Genomic DNA, 16,324 nt, shown 5'->3' on the forward strand with positions numbered 1-16,324 from the left:
GTGATGAGTTGTAAGCTCTATTTTAACATAATTAGCCATTGAAAAATTTAAACTGTTCTATATTGCAACATAGATAGTTAACGTTTTTGAATCCTTTCTATTATCTACATTCGAGAGATGGGAAAGTGTCAGTGTGAAACTAAGTTGAGCATCTACCCCCCTAGAGATGAATAGCAGAACAACAAAAAGTGCTATAAATAGAAACAAAAAAAACACCACACCTAGTGCTCATCTATAGCAAATTATAGCAAGGTGTATTTGCTATGTTCGAATTCCGCCTATCATAGCACTGTGAACGCAGTCCACTCACTCCGATTGCGACTTCACAAGCGAGAGTATTATCATTTCTCTCCTGCTTTTTGTTACGCACTGAGAACTCATTTATTTTCCATGTTTCCTCCATCCCTACGTACACTCAAGCTGACACCCCCCCCCCCCCCCGGAAGGAAGTGCACTCAGCTGCCGACAGGACATAAACAACACGAAGCGAGCTGCCACTCGTATCCACGAATGTGGAAACCAACGGGTGGAAATAGCTTCACTCAGCCGCCCGCCAGTAGCGAAAGGACGGTCGCTCGCGAAGGATGCGGATTTTCGGTTGGCACTAGTTTTTTTCCTCGCTCCGTCGGTTGGATTGGCTCGGTGGCGGAAGTGTCGTGCACCTGTGCGTTCGCACAGAAAGGGGTGGAGAAAGGGGCACGGAAAGTGTGACAGAGGTTTTTTGTGTTTTTTGGTTTTTTATGTCCGATCATTTTTCATTTTGGCGGAAAAATGTTCAACGCCGACGCCGGAGCGGGCAGTAGTGGTCCCGGGTGGACCTTGAGCTGGTGGCGGCTCTGGTCTTGGAATGCCGAACAGCAGCGAACATGCTTCCAGTGGCTAATGAATTGTTGCTGCGAAGGTGTGCAGCTTGGCCAAGGAGAGGATGATTATGCCGTTAGTAGCGAGACCGGACCGGACGACGGCGGATGCTGCGAGGATAATCAAACCGACAACACGTTCATATGAGCGCGAGTAGTGCTGTGGGCAGTGGAATTGGATTACCAGTGAAGGAATCATGTTGCCGTAGTCTTCTTGTGGCGGTGTTTTCGTGAAATTCGAGCATGAAAGAGGTTTTCGGGGAAGAAAATTCAATGTGATTTTGTCCTGTGATTGTGGGGAATTCGAGAGGATAGCGAGAAGTGTAGTTTTTTATGCCCCACAACAGAAAGCCATAAAGTTGTGTATTTTAGAACCGACAACAACCCGTCGATGGATGCCAAAGAAAAGCCGGAATTTATGTTTGTTTGCTTACTGCTCCAACATAAGCTTCGTTCGGAGAGTTCTTCACTAGACGTGGGTGGAGACGGAGTGGAAAAATGAAAACAAATAACGTATGATTTGTTACTAGCGGTGGTTGTGCATTCTGTTTCTCTTGGAAACCAAATCGCGTTCGCATAGTTAAATGTGGAAGAACGAGATCTCATCATCATCGACGACCATAACCTATCCCATTCCGGATTGGAGAAGCTTCATTGTTTGGATAAATGAGGCGATAAATTGAAGCGAAAATATAGTGAAGAGAGATGTGCTACTTGTGTACTCAGATGTGATCGGCTATGGGAGCGCTAATTGAGGTGATTCGGTGCCTAGATGTGCGACCATATGGAAGTGTTAGTTGTTTTTTAAGGAAAAAAGTGGATATATCGGATATTTTGGATTACTCATCGTTATTGGATCCAGTGTCATCGCTGTATTTTAGTAAGTTTCATTTTCTACAAATTTGGTTACGATGCTCAGATTTACTCATCACCTGTATAATTTATGGTTCGTTAATTTTGAACAGTTTTTTCGTGAATGGTAGAATGTTTCAGAGAATGAAACTGGTACATTACTGAAGAACACGTTTGTTCTAACAATTGGAGTCAATATTCACAAATGACAAGAAACATGTGATATTCCTTTTGTACAGCGAGAGAAGTGATTATATGAAAATATAAACAATTAAACGGAAAACAATGTGATCGAAAAGTGACATAATTTGTGAACATTCCTGCGAACTCAAAGTTTTTGTTTTGTATGTTTAGGAACACATCACATTACCTAACGAATTAAGGAGACAACAACAAGTCTTCAGAGATTGCAAGAAGCATACAAGGCTGTGAACTTATTTGAACTTTGTGAATTGTAATTGATTCGTGGTCCGCACGTTCGTAAACATGAAGAAATTTGAAAGTCAAATGTACCTGATGATTGCTCAGTAGAAATACAGGTCAGACTCGATTATCCGAAGTATTGATTTTTTTTCACTCCGGATAATCGAATTCTCCGGAAAATCGAGCCAAAAAAAATTGTTTTTTATTCGTTTTTTTGGCATGTATTTTTTGTTTTTTGAATATAAAAGAGGAATTTGATTTTTGATTCATCCCCTTAAAGTCAGAAAACACATTTCTCACATGAAAAACGATAATTTATCCAGATTCTCTCAGGAGGTGATAGGCGATCATATTTGATGAAAAAAATCCTTCTACGCATATGTTCGAATTTCAACAATGACAGAGTTATAGAACTTTTTTTGTGTTTCGGACTCTGTTGCCTCAAACTGGCTCTACATTAAAAAGTACGCTACGTAAGACATATCTGTTGCCTTCATTTTAAAGATCAGGAAATTTAGTATAGGAAATAGTAGTGGAACATCTAAATTAGTGTATTTTAATAACATTTTGGAAGTGAAAAACTTAAAAGTTAAAAGTTTTTAATGTGTTATTATTACTATTATCCTAAAAATTGTACTAATTGGATTATTCCTATCAATTAAATTGAAGCTCTCAAACCGCTCTACAATTTGTTCTTTGACATCCAAATTCTATCTTTCTTAATGTGGCTGCAATATCGATATAAAGAATTTCTGGTAAAAAATCAAGCAAAATCTCCAAAAATTTCTATTTTTCCCCACTGCACATGTGATAACCAATCAAATTTCATCTTAACGTTGAAAGGTTACATTTATTTTTAAAATAAGTCATATTTGAAATAAAAAAAAAAAAATTTTTTTTCCAAACTGTATATGATTGAGTCCAAAATTGTATATAATCGAATCACATATAATCGAGTCTGTATATAATCAAGTCTGACCTGTATCAAATGAAAGGGATTGACTAGTAGAACTCAGTTATTTATTAAAAATGCAAATCCAAAATGGCCGCCGCCACAAAGTGGCGCTAAATATATATATTTTTTTTCAAAACCACATCAATATGGGTATAGAATGAAAGTGCTCGACTAGTAGAACATAGCAGATCATGGAAAATTCAAATCCACGATGGCCACAGTCCGCAAATAACTGATTACTTTTTAATGGTTTCATTCAGCTTGCCCTGTTTGTTTGTATGTTTGAGTGTTTGTAGGATTGCCCCACATTAATTGAAATTTGACCCCGTTCCTGATCACTGATTGTTCTGAAATTTGGAACATACCTTTAATGATACTGCCATTATAAAACTGCTTGAAAATTAAATTTGGCCGCCCCTAAAAAATGGCTGAATGGCTTGACTTGGAGAATAGACTACATTATGAACAACATAAATTCGTAAAGGTAACCGCCACTAAATAGCCGACAATGTATTTTTTGCATTCCCTTCAATACAGGGAAACTTCGATATAGCGTACCCTCGTTATAACGTTACACATTTTCAAAGTCCAAAGGAATAATTTTTTGAATAGTATTTTTCTGAAAGAATAATTAATTATCTGTATTTTGATTTGTATTTGTATTTGTATTTGTATTTGTATTTGTATTTATTTCTCAATTCAACTGACAATTGTTGTCTCAATGAATAAAAAACTTATGCTAATCTTAGTTGGCCAGCAGTACGAAATAGGTCGAGAAGCCGTTGTCGGAAATTGTTGGCAGAAATATTAAAATCGAAGAGATTGAAATTGTCGTTGAAATGCTGACAGATCGAACGGATGGGCTCATGCAACCCATAATTTCTGCTTCGTGGATCCAACAGCAGAAAATCACGTTGGCGTAATGGTCTTTCAGGCACGTACATGTTCAGTTGAGCCAGCAGTGGTGGGCAGTCAATGTCTCCTGAGAATATTTTCCCAGCAAATGTAGCTTGAGCGACTATGCGTCTAACTTCAAGTGGTTGAATATTCAACAGACGACAACGATCCTCGTAGGGTGGCAGGTTCCGAGGATCGCGCCAACGAAGAAATCGGAGGGCGTATCTGACGAACTTCTTTTGAATAGCTTCAATACGGGCGATCCATCTGGTGTGATAGGGGCACCATACTGCTGAGTTTGATTCCAATATTGATCGGACAAGTGAACAGTACAGGGATCGGAGACACAGTGGGTCGCGAAATTCGTCGGCAATTTTGAATATAAAGCCCAATTGGCGATTGGCTCTGGCAACAATATCGTGATAGTGATTCCGAAAAGAAAGTTCGCTATCCAGGATAACTCCGAGATCCTTGAGGTGTTGTACTCGGTCAAGATGACAACCAAACAGGATGTAGTCATGGATGATCGGTTGATTTTTGCGGTGATAGGAGATCATGTTACATTTTTCGACACTGACACTCAGCATGTTTCTGGAACACCAATCTGCAAAGGTACATACCAAAGTTTGCAGATCCTGGCAGTCCGAATGGCATTTGACTAATTTGAACATTTTTGCATCGTCAGCAAAAAAGAAACGGCATTCCGGAGGTATCAGCAACGAAAAATCATTCAAAAATAATGAAAATAATAGCGGCCCGAGGTTACTGCCTTGCGGGACTCCAGAATTGTTGGAAAACGTCTCCGATTCTGAGAGGCCAATCTTGATCCGAACTGAGCGATCTAATAAGTAGGATCTGAATCAATTAACACTTCTTGATGAAACACCGAGCTTATCCAGTTTAGCGAGGAAAATTTCGTGGTTCACTGAATCGAAAGCAGCTTTCAAATCCATGTATGCAGCATCAACTTGCCATCCCGAGTCCATACTTCGTAAACAAAACGATGTGAACTGCACCAAGTTGGTGGATACCGATCGCTTTGGGTAGAAACCGTGCTGTTGTGTGTCGATATAGTATTTGCAACAAGCAAACAAAGATCCATTTACTATTATCTCGAACAGCTTAGAACATGCGCACAAGGACGTGCTACCGCGGTAATTACCAACATCGCGTTTGTCGCCTTTTTTATGCACCGGAAACATATATGACAATTTCCAACGGGTTGGAAATTCGCTTTGCTGAACCGACAGATTGAATATCGTTGTTAACGGAGAGCAAAGAACATCTGCACAAAGCTTCAAGACTGCTGAGGGTATTCCGTCGGGCCCAGCGGCATACGAGAGCGTTAATTTACGCATTGCGGTTTTCATCATCTCTTCTGTAAAGTGAGGAATGTCGAAGTTGAATTCATCACAAGGCAGTCCGCTGGTAGCTTCTGCAACTTGCATAGCAGAGGTTGAGGAATTGTTGAACACTCGTTTGAAATGACATGCAAACAAATTGCATTTCTCAGGATCATTATTAGCCGTGCTATTTCCAAAAAACCCACAGTTGCTCAAGTAGGAGAGAAATAGGGGCAGGATCAAGATAACTGGTTAGTCGCCTCGTGATAGCAATCAGTACTCCTCCACCACGAGATTTATGACTATTCAGATGACTTCTATCGGTTCGGTATACGGCGTACGAAGGTCCAAAAAGCTGCGTTGAGAAAATGCGATCATCCAGCCATGTTTCAGTCAGGACAATCAAATCAAATTCTTCTTCGGAAACAGACAAGAAGAAAGCATCTATTTTGGTCCTCAATCCACGCACATTTTGATAATAAATCCGGAGGTTCGAGGAACGTCGATCGCAGGAACTGGAAATCGAAGGGATTTCAGGTGCCGAAAGTTCAGAATTATCAGTATACTCGCCTGAACTTACAGGCCGGAAGCTCCCTGGACCAACACCGACCACAGGACCGGGACAATGGTGATGGCAGATGTTGATAAAGGGCACGACTGGGGCGGGTGGCGAGGGAACTTCCTCAATACCTGTTACTGGTTGTCCCGGATTCAATGTAGAGGCATCGAACAAAAAAGAGGATGAGCAGCAATTGCTAGAAGGTGAAGCATTGTCAAGTACCAGAAGCTCGTTATGACAACTATACTTGCCTGCTGTTGCAGGTAGGAAGCTTTTACCAACACCAACTGTAGGACCGGGACGACGATAATGACTGGCGTTAGAAGACTAAGTTGGGCGGTGTAGGGGCTTCCTCAATACCTGTTACGGAGTGTCCCGGGGCCAGTGATGTAGTGGTGACGTCAGAAACCGCAGAGCTGTGATGAATTAGTTTTTTGCCAGGTCAACAAACTCTCGGAATTGTAACCCGGCTGGCCATGAGGCCGGATCAAGTGCCAAATCCTTAATGCTAGGATCCAGACCAATCTTAAATGACACAAAAGTCATGTTACTAGTATCCCTGCCTTTAGGAACCAGTCGGAAAAGTTCAGCTGGATCTACGGTGTCCAAACAGCGGGACACAATGTTTTGCACGTCGCTATCAGAGATGAGTGGATTCAAACGCGATAAATACAGCCAAAACTTAACCGGAGGCGCAGCAGGTGAGATGGAAGGAACAGAGAGATCGCTCAAATCTATCGATTTAATTCCTTTTGCCATTGGTACATCGACATCAGGGCGATCTTCGCGTCTACGTTTTACGCCTGAACTAGGCCAAACTGGAGCTACACTCTGAAGCTTGGTTTGTACTTTTAACCAATCCCGAAGTACAACTGTTTTGTGATTCCGGATTCTAAATGAATCAAATTTTAATCAACAGTACGAAGAGAAACATCATGAGAAAGGTTGGCTTCGTCTTCTAGTTGAAATTATCCATTAACCTTACTCAAACAGCAACACAATGAAGTAATATAAGCTTCGTTTCTGAGTTCTTTATTATGTTTCGATATAACGTACAATTCGATACAACGTACAATTTTGAAAGTAAAATGTACGTTATATCGAAGTTACCCTGTATTGTTATCAAATAAAATGATTTGACTAATAGAATACAGTAAATAATTGAAATATTCCGAAGAAAGTTAGGTAAGAAATAAAAATTAAAAAAAAGTTGAATGGTTTTATAGATAATTTACTAAAAACTAGAAAATAAAATAAATAAAACAGCTTTTGAGGTTATACGGATTAATGTACTAAAAGCTAGAATATAATTAGACAAGTAACAGTTAATAGTTATCACATCCGTTCCTTCATTCATGTTTGTGTTGTTGATAATGTAGTGTATTCTCCAAGTCAAGTCATTCAGCCATTTTTTAGCGGCGGCCAAATAGAATTTTTCAAGATCATGGAATACGCAGTTTTATGATGGCAATAGAATTAAAGGTATGTTCCAAATTTCAGATCAATCAGTGATCAGGAACGAACACTCAAACATACATACATTCGTAGTCCAATTGGCCTAATTGGTTGCGTGTCCGCTACTAAGCGAACAATCATGAGCTACTTAGGGCCCTCAACTTGACCATCTTTGTGTGTTATTCTAGCTACTGCGTCCATTAGGGTCCCAATGAAAATGGTCATCTCGAATTTCAAAAAGTTACCCCATACAAAATATTCACCACCTCGAAAAAACACCCTATGCAAAATATCAGCTCAATCAGACTTAAGGGAGACTGGCGCAAAGTGGTCAAAATTCGCACACCCCGATTTGCTTTGCTTTCCTTGGGTGATTTTTCGATTTTCAAAAAAATTAAACTTTGACCGCTTTGCGCCACTCCCCCTTAACGTCCATGCATTAATCATCATGTGATGGTGATCCTAGCCTGTCACTCCACATACGATCGATCTTCTGTATCGGTAATTGGTGCCTTATAAACACAACAATGGAAGCCTCATATCAAAAGTTCCGCTGTGTCCAACTGTGAACATTCGAACAATAGGAATATTGTTACGCCGAAAAATGCGACTTGTGTTGTGTATCGATAGAATAGGAATGAATACTCTTACGCCTAAATGGCTAATTTTGAATAGATAAAAATGTGTATCCAGGGTTGCCACATTTGATTCTGTAAAGTTTTCTGAAAATATCTTTATATCTGTATGCTTAGCAAAAAATCTGTATAAAAAATCTGTATCGAAAAATTAAGGGAAAAACTGAAAATGAAGGTTCATTTTCATTTTGAATATATTTTTCTTCTTTATGGGTTGTTGAAGCCGTATTAATGCAACAAAATAAAATAAATAATAAAAAGGCTTTCTTCTAATCCTCTGATGATGTTTTTACATAATTTTGTTGAACTTTCCTTTCAAATTCTTCGTCAATTTCATCCTTGAAGCTCCTCCTTGAGCCGATGCATAGTACTCCGCTTACAGATTCTTGAATTGTGGTTGAAAATCGATTTCCGGACTTTTTTTGTTGACATTGTAAAGCAAAAATATTCACTCAACATACGCTGCTGAATGTTATCAAAAAGGGCCTTACAAACAACTTTAGCAATGGATACAGAAATCCAACATCCAACAGTTATATCTGAGTCAATTTATGCCCCTTGAGATCACATTCGTTGCGTGGACACCGAATGGACAACATCGTTGCTGGACGAGCTGGACGGCGAGGGATCGAGTGCCTTTCTCAAGGCAATGAGGGTGGAGGTGTAGTACTGGAGTAGAGTAAAGTTTTCCAAGGGCCTTTCTCAAGCCTAGAGACGAATGAACTGAAAAAGTTTAAAGTCTCTATAATACAAAACTCTCCTTCCTTCCATGAGATTCCTTTTGAGTAGCCTGAATTCGTTATCCAAGCATATGATTTGACGTGTATTACCCGCTACAACGAATTGAGGAAATTGGCGCATCAAATCATTAAGGTTTTGCATCTTGACGAAATTTTGATGGTTTCTGAATTCATATCGCTTTGAAATCTGTTTCACGAGTTCAATATAGAAGTCACGACAAATCGATTTGAAGCTTCCTAGCTGCATCCAATCCTTTTTCCGCTTCTTCTTCATTAATACCAACGTAAACATCTTCAGGCTTCTTCAGAATCACATGAAGAATCAGCTTCTTCAGAATCTTCACATCAAGGTCAGCATCAGCGAATCGTTGCACGTAGCTTTCCAAACATAAGTTACCCGTGTTATATGTATATTCTGATTGATAAGTGCGTTATTGACGTTATTGATGAGCAGTAGAACAATGTTTAGGACAGCATAATCGGTATAGTCATAGGATCGTTTGAATGAACCAATATACGATTGGCGGATTGATTATGGTCATACTTATCTTGGATCGATAAAATAGTCTTCAAATCTCTCGAGATTTCGCTAAACAACTGCCTCCAACGAAAGCCATCTCGTTACGTTGCGTTAAACAATTATATAAATCAAGGTATATATGTATGCACTGTAATAAATTCAATATTTAAAATTGAATTTAAAAATTCTGAATCTTTGCTAAAAAATTCTGTATCTTTGCTAAAAATCTGTAGTGCTGTATATACAGATTCTGTATCTGAAATTTGGCGAGAAATCTGTAAAAAACAGAATATTCTGTATATGTGGCAACCCTGTGTGTATCGATGAGAGAGGAATACTTCTACGCCTATATGGCTATGTAATATACAACATGAGAAAAAATGTACACGATAAAATTGGCTCTGTTACAGCTGAATTGCTAGATGAGCCTAGTAATAAAAATAAACAGATGCAATGAAAAAATATGTGCCACAATATTGTCGAATTATACGAGGGTCACTATTTATATTTCGGGAATTGGCAACACTGATGTCATGTGAGTCCATCTGACAGTTCCATCGTAAAGTTTGACATTTTTGACGATATACGTACTCAGAACATTTTGTCATACGGACGCTATTTGTTTATTTTATATTTAGTTGAAAGTTTGGTCTCGGTAAAAAAATGGAACTGAATCGTGAACATTTTCGTGCGATGATTTTTTACATCGATTACATGATTACGATTTACACGATGATTTTTTATCGCTGGTATAGTGAATTCAATCGTGGTCGTAGTTCGCTGTCCGACGAGTTTCGTGAAGGTCGTCCAAAATCGACTGTAGTGCCAGAAAACATCGATATGCTGTGCACGAAATGATTAAGCAAGATCGTCATGTAACCTATTGTGAGATTGAGGCATCCCTAAGCATTAGTTCCACCAGAATATATGCGATTTTACATGAACACTTAGTTGTGCGAAAATTATGTTCACGTTGGATCCCACATAATTTGACAATCGCTCAAAAAAAAGGCTCGTGTCGATTGGAATAAATGCTTTGAAAATTGGTTTAAGCGCATGCAAAAGTGTATCGATCATCGTGGCGAGTACTTTGAAAAACAATAAAAATATATTCGCAGCTTAACTATTTGTTTTTGTTCCTATTCCCGAAATATAAATAGTGACCCTCGTATTTGCCTCTATCTATAAAGATAAGAAAGTTATATTTCTCATTTCATGGACAATTTTGATCACCCTATTTTTGACAACATAAAAATGAACCCTCTATCATATGTGACAACTTTTTCGAAGACAGTTTTTGTCTAGAGAATAACTGTCGAGCTTTAAATGCTAATTTCCAATTAAATGCACCTCATGGACTATTGTGCAATGGTGATATGATTTTTTTCTAAATTTTGAAGTTACAATACTTAGCGAAATTGTAACTATTTAAGAGAAGTATTATTGGAAAACGAAATCTACAAAAAAATTACTATATCATTTTATCCTAAAGCTAACCGCTCTCGAGCAGTGTTACCACACGTACAGATTTAAAGCCTGTCCACGTAAATTTCGGACACTTTTCTTTCAGTGTAGTTTATGAAATATTTCACTTACATGACAGCTGAAACCCTCCTCTTTATTTCGATTTCGATATTTACATTCTTTTTCAGTTTTTGTCAAAATGGTGTCGAATCAAGCGGAAGTTCGCAAACGCATTTTGCGCGAACGGCAGCAAAATCCAACACTGTCGGTACGCGATCTCTCCAAAAAGCTAAAACTGCCGAAGAGTACCGTGTTTAGTGTGTGCAAATCGTTTGACCAGCGCTTAGCTGTGGATCGGAAGGTTGGAAGCGGAACAAATTGAAAAGTATGCTTCCGACAGATGGACCGAAAGGTGGTTGCCATTATTGAGAAATATCCCAACCTTTCAGTTAGAAATGTGGCTCGAAAGGTTGGAAAATCAAAATCATATGTAGAAAAAGTGAAGCAGAGGCATGGACTGAAGGCGTCGAAGTGAAAAAAGTGCCCAATCGTGATGATAAGCAAAATTTCACTGCAAAAAGCCGTGCTAAGGTGCTCTACACCCAGTTTTTGCAAAAATGTTCATGCACCATAATGGACGATGAATCTCATGTTCTCGAAGACTTCAAACAGCTTCCGGGTCTCGCTTTTTATACTGCAATGCGAGGGAATGTCATAGCCGAGTGTTTCCGGACCAAGAAGCAGTCTAAATTCCCCAAAAAGTACTTGGTTTGGCAGGCCATGTGCAGTTGTGGTCGAAAATCCAAATCTTTCGTCTCTACCGGCACTATCAACAAAGATGTCTACGAGAAGGAATGTCTCCAGAAGCGGTTGCTACCGTTCATAAGAAGCCACGACTCTCCAGCGTTGTTTTGGTCAGATTTGGCCTCTTGTCACTAAGCAAAATCCATCCTGGAATGGTATAATACACATGAGATCAAATATGTGCCAAAAACAGCAAATCCACCGAATTGTCCAGAACTTCGCCCAGTGGAAAAGTGCTGGACTCTGATTAAGCGAAAACTATTCGAAACTAAAAAGAAAGCGAATGGCATTAATGATTTCAAGAGAAGATGGAAAAGCGCCGCCGCATGAATAGCATATCTGAGGATACTGTACGGAACCTAATTGCAAATGTTCCAAAGAAAGTTCGTAAATTTTACAGACAACGTAATTAACATCGAAGTAAGCTTTCCTTGTTTTAGATATAAGTCTATTTTACTGAAATAAACAATCGGTTTTGTTGTATTACGTGAATTTTTGTTTTACTGGCATCATCTTGGTGTCCGAAATTTAACGTGGACAGGCTTTATCTGGAAAGGTACAGATTTTTTCGTTATTTTTGGTACACATGATATCACATGTACACGAATATCCACGTGACAGTGCGTAGTGGATATTCGTGAAATGATGTCGAAAAAGTTTTTTGATAAGTGATATTTTGTGTGCCATTTTCACACCTTCACCTTCATAGAAACAAACAAATTTTCGTTATTTTAGCGGTGATGTGATAATATTTTGAAGGCTCCCAGTACAGGTGTATGTGATTTGAGGAAAATAGTTTACAATTAAGCAACATTTCATTGAAAATTCTGCTATTTCCGAGGACTGAGAATAATACTGTTTTTGATCCTTAAATGATGGAAGTAAGTCACAATACAATTATCATCTATTAAAAAACAATCAGTTACAAGATTTCATGAGCCTTTTTACTCACGACATCATCAAATTGTGAGTTATTTAAATATTGTTTCGTCTTTTCCATATACATTCCATATTGAATGCAAATAACGACAACACCATATTTTGTTTAGCAATACAAATATACTCTGCCTACTGCTCCACCTCCATGTACCTCATTGCATTTGAACAAAGTTACATTAAGATACATGATTACTTTACGCCGCAGTATCGTTTGGTGCGGCAGCTTGCAATTTGTAATAAATGATAATATGCAATCTAGGTTCAGAAAAACTATGTATAAGCATCATCAAACACACGAGTGACGAGTGAAATATAAATGTGATATTTGTAGTAAATAAATGAGTATTTTTTATGCTAATAAAATGGATTTTTTTTTCAATGAATATTTTCTATCGTACAGAATTTTGGTACAGATTTTTGGAAGTAAAAGTACAGATGGGTAAGATTTTTAACCCCTCTGGTACAGATTAAAATGTGGCAACATTGACTGTTGCTGGAAAAGACAAATTGTATTTGCGGTTCTACTTGATAGCTTTGGAAAAAGCTTGCATTCAGTGATGGGGAGAAAATACTGTGTCCGGGCACTCATATGAGCACAGTGTCGGGCAATTGGCCTTGAAGTGTTCTAGCAAACCGGCCGAACTCGCCCCGGTACGGAGGATGTTCCTGATACCGATCTACACAATAGTAATGTATGAAAATCAGGAAAAATTAGGATTGCAATTGCATCAGAAAATCAGACGAAGAAGGGTACTGATATAATCTTGTCAAGTGAATAATCTTGAAAAACATGAACATTAGCATTGGCTTCGGAGGATCAACAGTGTGCTGGGAATGAAAGATGTAACACATACATCTTGACCGTATTTTAAAATCCGGGGCAAAAATTCGTTGACTTTATCCACAGCGTCGGTTTTCAAACGCTCTGGCAGAGCGTATTTGTTATTGCATTACACGCATACATTGTTGGTTTTATGGGTTTTCAAATGTAGATTTAAGTGATTCCAGACACAGATACATGCCTTCATTTTTATGAAATCCTAATAACTGTGGAAATATGTTAATTTGCGAATATATCTTCAAGTCATCTCAAAACTTGCAAATTTTTTTATAAAGTGTGTTAAAAACTATACTTCTACTGAAGATTTAATTCTCAAATTTGTTCTCACTCTGAAATAATATCTCACACCTTCAACCGAATTGACTGAAGCAATTTCGTAGTCCTATGTCAACAATGAGGTCGTGTTTTGGGCCCAACACTATATATTTTTTTAACGCTAAAGTTTACACAAATCACAACATTTTTTCGATTTTTTGCCTCGTTAACTTTTTTGCCGAGAGTTTTTTCGTACGACCATTGAGTAATTCTGTGAATTTTTTATCCTGATATTCGTATTCAAGGCAACACGAATACGTATTTTAATTTTTTCAATGAAGCAACAGCCGCTGAGAAATATTTATTATTACAACCAAAGTACAACCAAAGAAAATGGAAACTTTTCTATTTTCCTGCAATCCTTTCCGTGAGATATCAGATATTAATCAGAAAGCAATTGTAATTGTCGCGAACAATTTTTGGATGATCATTAAGGTTCGTTTCATTACCAATTGAATTGGTTTCCTAATCAAAATAAAACTATTATCCTGGATAACAGCTGTTTCCTGGATTCCGCAAGTTTAAAGTAATATTTTAGCACATGTTTACGTGACAACTATGCCCGCAGAACTTAAGTTTTGATTTGAAAACCCACACTTTTTATCTTGCAATCGATTTCACCAAACGCAATCCAGCTCGCACGTTCTCAGAAATCGAATCGCTCGAAATGACATCGAATCCTCGGAGTGCATCGATCGATGCTAATTGGTAGAAATTAAATGTAATGCTGAAACATGTACCTCTGTATCAACACCGTAATGCAAAAAAGTTCAATCGATTTAATTGATCGGTAAACAGGGTTATTACACGCATGTTTTCATTGACGTGACCATTGAATGTGATCAGCTAACTGTGCCGGTATTGAGAACAGTCACTATGTTTTGAGCTTTTCGATAAAACACAGCATATCTCGACAAAGGTGTGCAACGTGAACCGGCTATAGAGAAAGTTATATCACCCTACGAAACAACGAAAATCAGAACGAAATCACATTCTATTTGTGTACAATAAAATACCATCCGCTATCTATGAGTGAAAGTGCTTTCCAGCAGAACCTTCCCGACGAGCTGCGAGTGATGCCCTTCAACCTGCGGTTGATGGAGCTGGTCGGAATGTGGGGCCCTATGAGGAACTCCTACCGATTCTATCTGTCCTTCGGGTGCGGCATCATGATGATACACTTCCCGAAGATTTTCCTCGGAATGGGAAGCGATCGGTTCGACGAGATCGCCAAAGGATTTAGCGAGTTGCTGTTCCAAGTTAATTTGTACGCATCGGTTGCGATTTTCGCCATCAAGCGGTCGGCTTTCCAGCGGATGGTTACCATCCTGGGTGGGATCTTCGAGAAGGGTGAGTACGCAATCAATTATTCGATGTGAATGACCCAAAAGAGAGTGAATGTCCATTTCAGTAACGGCCTCACATCAACCGCGAGAATGCTACAAGATGATTTGCGAGCAAAACAGGAAGAATGAAAAATTCACCAAGTTCTACGCAATCAATTGTTGTTTCGGACCGTTCATTTACACTATCCCTGCGTTTACGACCACATACCTACGGTATTATTCCTCCACTGCTAACTACACAGTGGAGCCTCTACGCTTCGAACTGCCAATGGAGCAAGAGTAAGTTTGCAAATTGTTTCTGAGTCACTAATCTTGAGGGAGTGTTTCGTAGATTTTATGGGCTGCAAATCCGAACCAACTTTGTGCACTACCATATCTTTCTGGCGTTGGGTCAAGTGGTGTACTGTTACTGTGCGTTCATTTCGGTAATCAAAGTAACTTCAATGCTAATCATGATCAAATATAGCTCGTTAACCTACCGATTGATCTGTGTTCAAATACACGGCCTGAGCCAACAGCCGTTCACGGAGAACAAAGCGGATTATACACGCAGAAAGGTCGGGCAGTTGGTGAAGATAATTCAGTTACACGGGAGTGCTCTCGAGTAGGTTGAGCTTCAATGATTATGTGTATTTTGGCTTTACCCCAACATTTCAGAGTTACGAAACTGGTGGAGGAAATTGTTCATTTTCCGATGGCGATGCAGTTTATGACCTGTATCATGTTTTGGTGCGTGATCATGCTGTATGTTTCAACGGTAAAACATGTCGTAAGATTTCTGTAGACATTCATCCCAATCCAAGGACACTCGTATTCACAGACCGTCACCTTTACACTGTTCAACCTCATGGTTCCGTTCTGGCTATCTGTGATCGAAACTTACGGCTTCTCCTATCTCGGCTCGGAGCTAACGCGGGAGGCGGAATCAGTCGGTAAAGCTATCTACAATCTACCCTGGTACGAGGATTCGGTTAAACTGCAGCGATACTATCGTTTGATTATACAACGCTCCCAGCGAACGACGGGCGTTACCGCGGCAAAATTTTTTTTCGTGGGAATCGAGAAATTTGGAAGTGTAAGTAGCTTATTGGGGTAATGAGTAAACCGAATCGGAACTGTTTTTCTTTCTTTTTCCAGGTGGTCAATTTGTCGTACACCTACTATCTGGTGCTGAAAGACGCCCTCAGTAAAAGCAACCTGTAATGTGCGAAATAATGTGAGATTTTTCGGTTTTGGTTTGATATAAAACAAAAATACGGTTAGATTGGATGTAATTTTGATCATAGCTATTCTAGTCGTTCCAGAACGAAGAAAATAAATTATTCTCAGAATTATTAAAATTAAAATGATCCATGCGAAGTCTGTTGATTTGTTTG

At 38.9% G+C, this 16,324-nt stretch overlaps 1 protein-coding gene across 1 annotated transcript; it reads left to right on the forward strand.

The window, feature by feature from the left end:
• Nucleotides 1–570: 570 nt before the first annotated feature.
• Nucleotides 571–16,218, forward strand: LOC129778244 (uncharacterized). Its single transcript, XM_055785022.1, has 7 exons — nucleotides 571–1,740; nucleotides 14,652–14,952; nucleotides 15,014–15,227; nucleotides 15,280–15,552; nucleotides 15,606–15,705; nucleotides 15,769–16,023; nucleotides 16,086–16,218. The coding sequence occupies exons 2-7, from the start codon at nucleotides 14,679–14,681 to the stop codon at nucleotides 16,149–16,151; spliced, it is 1,182 nt and encodes a 393-aa protein (XP_055640997.1). The 5' UTR covers nucleotides 571–1,740; nucleotides 14,652–14,678; the 3' UTR covers nucleotides 16,152–16,218.
• Nucleotides 16,219–16,324: the final 106 nt, after the last annotated feature.

This window comes from Toxorhynchites rutilus, chromosome 3 (genome assembly GCF_029784135.1).
Source record: "Toxorhynchites rutilus septentrionalis strain SRP chromosome 3, ASM2978413v1, whole genome shotgun sequence".
NCBI classification, from domain to species: Eukaryota; Metazoa; Arthropoda; class Insecta; order Diptera; family Culicidae; genus Toxorhynchites; species Toxorhynchites rutilus.

What these genes read in the sequence shown, in the direction of transcription:
- LOC129778244 (XM_055785022.1), top strand. Translation starts at nt 14,679, where the DNA reads ATGCCCTTCAACCTGCGGTTGATGGAGCTGGTCGGAATGTGGGGCCCT. An exon ending in GAACTGCCAATGGAGCAAGA is followed by an intron (nt 15,228 to 15,279) that starts GTAAGTTTGCAA and finishes AGTGTTTCGTAG; the next exon opens with ATTTTATGGGCTGCAAATCC. An exon ending in TTACACGGGAGTGCTCTCGA is followed by an intron (nt 15,553 to 15,605) that starts GTAGGTTGAGCT and finishes CCAACATTTCAG; the next exon opens with AGTTACGAAACTGGTGGAGG.